The following is a 4,098-nucleotide window of genomic DNA, read 5'->3' as shown; positions in this document are numbered from 1 at the left end:
TAGGGAAAGTTATCCTACTTAGGAAGAAAAGGAATACATCTTAGAAAGCAAAAAATTGGTTTAGGAAAAAATGTCACATTGAATTTATAGTTACAACACCCATCACTGGGCATAAACTAAAGTGAAATTAGCTTGACTGTAGAAACCTACTGCAAACACCATGATATGAATGTAAAAACATACATTGAGAAGATGTGGTGTTATCAGTGGACCTGAACCTGCCAAAATAATTGCACAGATGCACAACAGGAAATGTTCAGTAAAACAGGCAAATTTAATATCTCTTTTTTGAAACTATAAAAATTAACTAACACTGGTTTTTTTTATATTTTTTAGCTGAAATATCCATCAGAAGATGAAGAAATTTTGCTCCTTAGATCCATTACAGATGTCAACCTGCCTAAATTCTTGTCTCACGATTTACCACTTTTTGAGGTAGGACATACACAGATTTTTAGTAATGTAAAATGCTCACTAAAAATACTAATTGATAAAAATATTATGTAGCAGGTTTATCAGAGAGATGGACCAATGGCTTTTCAAATGTAGCCTGTAATTATTTTAAAACTTAGTCTTAACCGTTCCTTCCTAGCAAATGTAGTGAGCATTTGTGTTTTGACAGTTTAGACAAATGAAACTTTCTGCCAAATATACCACTTGAAATGGTAACATATCTTGTATTCAAGTATCTTATAAGTATTCTTATGAAATAGGTAGGTACTAATAGTGTCCTTTTTATGAGAGAAAATTTGTATTTTCACTTCTAACGTGTGCAGAAAATTTGTCTGTTGTGGAGAAAACACTTTTGCCCAGCAGTACAACTTATGCTATGATACTAAATGGTTTATTTTAATATGGTATTCCTCCATTTCCCCATATTTATGTCATCTATTTTGTAAGAAATAAATAATTAATAGATTATTTTTTTCTCTGTTATCTTAGTTATAAGATCTGGTAGGCACAGAAAGACTAAACTCTAGCACAAGTGTATGAATCTTTAAATTCTTTAACAGAGAGTGTGGAGAAAAAGTGCAGGAGGTGAATGACCAATGGAAATTTTACATCAAATGTGTTTCAGACAAGAAAAACTGCTCATCTTGAACACAGCTTGATATTTCTGCTTGGGAAATATGATTATTTTAGTTGGAAAAGCCCTGGTTTTGTCATAGCCAGTTGTAAAACATGCCTCTGGTAATGCAGAATGTTTAACATATATTTTAATACACTTAAAAAAAGAAAAGTCAGGGTGTGGCATGCTCATTACTATGCTCATTACATGTTAACAGTGTAAACTGACAGTGCTAAAAGAGAACAAAGGCACATAGTAGAAGGAAACCAACATACATAGTAACAGAAAAAATGTCAAAATAATGAGATTCTAAGTTGCATTTTAATTACTGTAATTTCTAAAGAATACGTTTTATTTTGATTGTTTTTTTCAGTAATCCTTGCTTTCTAAGTGGATACTGGTGATCTGTCTAATTGAAATGATAGCCCAGACATTCTTTTTCTCGTTTGTTTTGTCTCAGTTTATTCTTTATCTTTCTTGTTTTATTATAAACAAAACCGCGGGGTCTTTGTTTTTAAATTTAGATTTCAGTTAATTATTTTTTAAGTATTGAGGAAAAAAGGTAAATGCTTTCTCCACTTTCTAACTGCAAGATTTATAAACTAGTTTAGTTAAAGCTGATGTTTATCAGGAAAGATTATGCTTAGGCAGTTAATCCCTTCTCTACATGCGCAGGTAAATATGGAAAAGATACATGAAATAAATATCAATAATAAACTACAAAGTTAGATTTTCAGTTCAGACAAGGTTGATATGTGAAATTCATGATTATTTTATTTTAATCAAAACAGATATTAATCTGTGTAGTGTCAGCAAAGGGTTGATTGTATGAGTTTCAAACCAAATTACCGTGAAAATAAGCGTACTTTCCAATTGATTGTTTGGATAGGGTATTACTTCTGATTTGTTTCCTGGTGTGAAGCTACCAAAACCAGACTACAATGACCTATTGGAAGCCATTAAAAAAACCTGCGATGCTATGAATTTGCAAATGACTGACACATTTACTATGAAGATCCTACAGATATACGAGATGATGATTGTGCGTCATGGTTTTATGATAGTTGGAGAGCCTTTTGGGGGAAAAACATGTGCGTATCGAGTTCTGGCAGGAGCATTGGGAGACATATGTGAGAAGGTATCTAAACATTTTAATACATATTTCTAGTGAAAAACTGTTTTCAAACAAATATTGTAAACACATTTTAGTATTTATACTGAGTACAGAATTTACTTTAAGGAACTTAAAATTATAAGGAAAAGCTAAAGAATTTGACTGAGAAGCTGTCCTTCCAACCTTACATAAGATAGGATGACCCGATTTTAAATATAGACATTCCTACACATGGTGTTTTCTCTAAATTCTTTCATTGGATTGGACAAGGAATGAATTAGCTACCTGAAATTTTATGCTAAACTGTTCCTTGTGAAAGCTTTATACCAGATTTCCAACTTATTCACACGAGAGCTACTGAACTCTCTTTTAATAGAGATTATTCAGTTTTAGAACTACACCGAATAATGGATCTTCTTCATAAGCTTAGAAAGTTTTGAAGATTTTCTGATAATGATATAATAAACCCATGTAAACCCAGAAACTAAATAGTCTCAAATGTTGATTATTTCTGAAAACAGAGTGTTTCAATTTTTCAGACAAATTTTGGATCTGAAACAAATCCAAGATTTGTTTTGTCAAATAGCTTTTCACCTGACATAGGAGAAGTGGATAGAAATTATCTGTGGAACAATTTAAATGGTCCAGTAGTATAGCTATACCAAATCCTGCTCAAATTCAAGCTATCAAAATATTTATGTTTCATATGGGATCTCTGGAATCCTGCCCCTTGGGCTGTGGAGGTTTTGCAGAAAAATCTAATCATAGTTATTGTCTTTATTATTCTATGTTCTAAGGACCTCTAGATTCAGTCTAGTCTGATCTGTTAGGATGGAATGTAAACCCAGTACAAGGCAGTTGTAGATGTTTCTGAAATGAAGTGTTTAGGATTTGAGACTTGAGAGGTGACTGGCCCACTCATTGAACTCCAGGCACTTCCAGAGAAAAATAATAATAACCATGGAGTATAAGTGATCTTCAGGACAGTGAATTGCTGCAGGCTGGCTGGCTGGAAACATAAAACCAACCACCTTAGCAAAATTGTTCCATTTTCTTAATGGTGATCTTGAGGCAGGCATCTTGCATATTTGTACAGACTAGACTGACTGGACCTTCACATAGGTATTGCTATCAAGCAGAACTCTATTCTTATGATAATTAAAAGCTGTTATTTGTTTCCTATATTACAGGTTAAATTGTGAAGCTTTTGCTTTAGGTGTGTAGGAGAAATTGTATTCTGCTTGTCACTCCAATAAAACAATATTTAACTTTCTGCTTTTCCTTTTAAACCAGTGAATCATTGTCCACTTATTTCCATTTTTGTTTGTTAAGGGAAAAATTATGTGGTAGAGTAAGAAATTTGTATCTTATTATTTTATTCCTGTTAGCTCATATTCTCAATCAACTCTAATGATAAATGTGATGGCCATTACACTTATCGGAGCTTTTTGCTTTCTTTTATTATTTTTTCTTCCGAAAAGAACTGGTATCAAACTAATCAACACAATTTCATTTTGATTATGATAACAATTGCTTTTTTGGAGGATTTTTACCATCTTGAATAAAATCTTCTCCTTGGTCTGAACTGATTAGTGCTTACTTCTGGGAACTACAGCAGATGTATTGGGACTATATCTGAATTTTATAATTAGGGAGCATTGTGATGAGTGAGATGAGAAGGAGAGATTTGTGATGAATGAGGTAGGAAGCTGCTAACAGAAGCATACTTTCCAAGAAGATGTTATCCATTTTCCCCTTTCTTTAAATATTACATTTTCCTCTGAATATGCATTTTGTTGAAATAATGAAGTATGTTAGAATGAATTATAATTCAATACAAACTGTCAGAAAAAGAAGTTGTAATCATACTTCTTTTAAAACATACTTGCACTGATGAATGAGGTGGGTGCTCTGG

The 4,098-nt window shown here is 32.5% G+C and overlaps 1 protein-coding gene across 1 annotated transcript in view; it reads left to right on the top strand.

Moving 5' to 3' along the window:
• Positions 1–2,207, top strand: part of LOC104462581 (dynein heavy chain 7, axonemal-like) — a gene marked incomplete at both ends in the record, with an annotated part of 29,552 nt that extends 27,345 nt beyond the window's left edge. The window contains 2 exons of the mRNA XM_010074945.1: positions 337–435; positions 1,959–2,207. Of these exons, the coding sequence (XP_010073247.1) occupies positions 337–435; positions 1,959–2,207 (348 nt within the window). The remainder of the gene's footprint in view (positions 1–336; positions 436–1,958) is intronic.
• Positions 2,208–4,098: the final 1,891 nt, after the last annotated feature.

This window comes from Pterocles gutturalis, unplaced genomic scaffold, assembly GCF_000699245.1.
Source record: "Pterocles gutturalis isolate BGI_N339 unplaced genomic scaffold, ASM69924v1 scaffold726, whole genome shotgun sequence".
NCBI classification, from domain to species: domain Eukaryota; kingdom Metazoa; phylum Chordata; class Aves; order Pterocliformes; family Pteroclidae; genus Pterocles; species Pterocles gutturalis.
The sequence above is the reverse complement of the archived record's forward strand: the minus strand, read 5'-3'. Positions and strand labels throughout refer to the sequence as shown.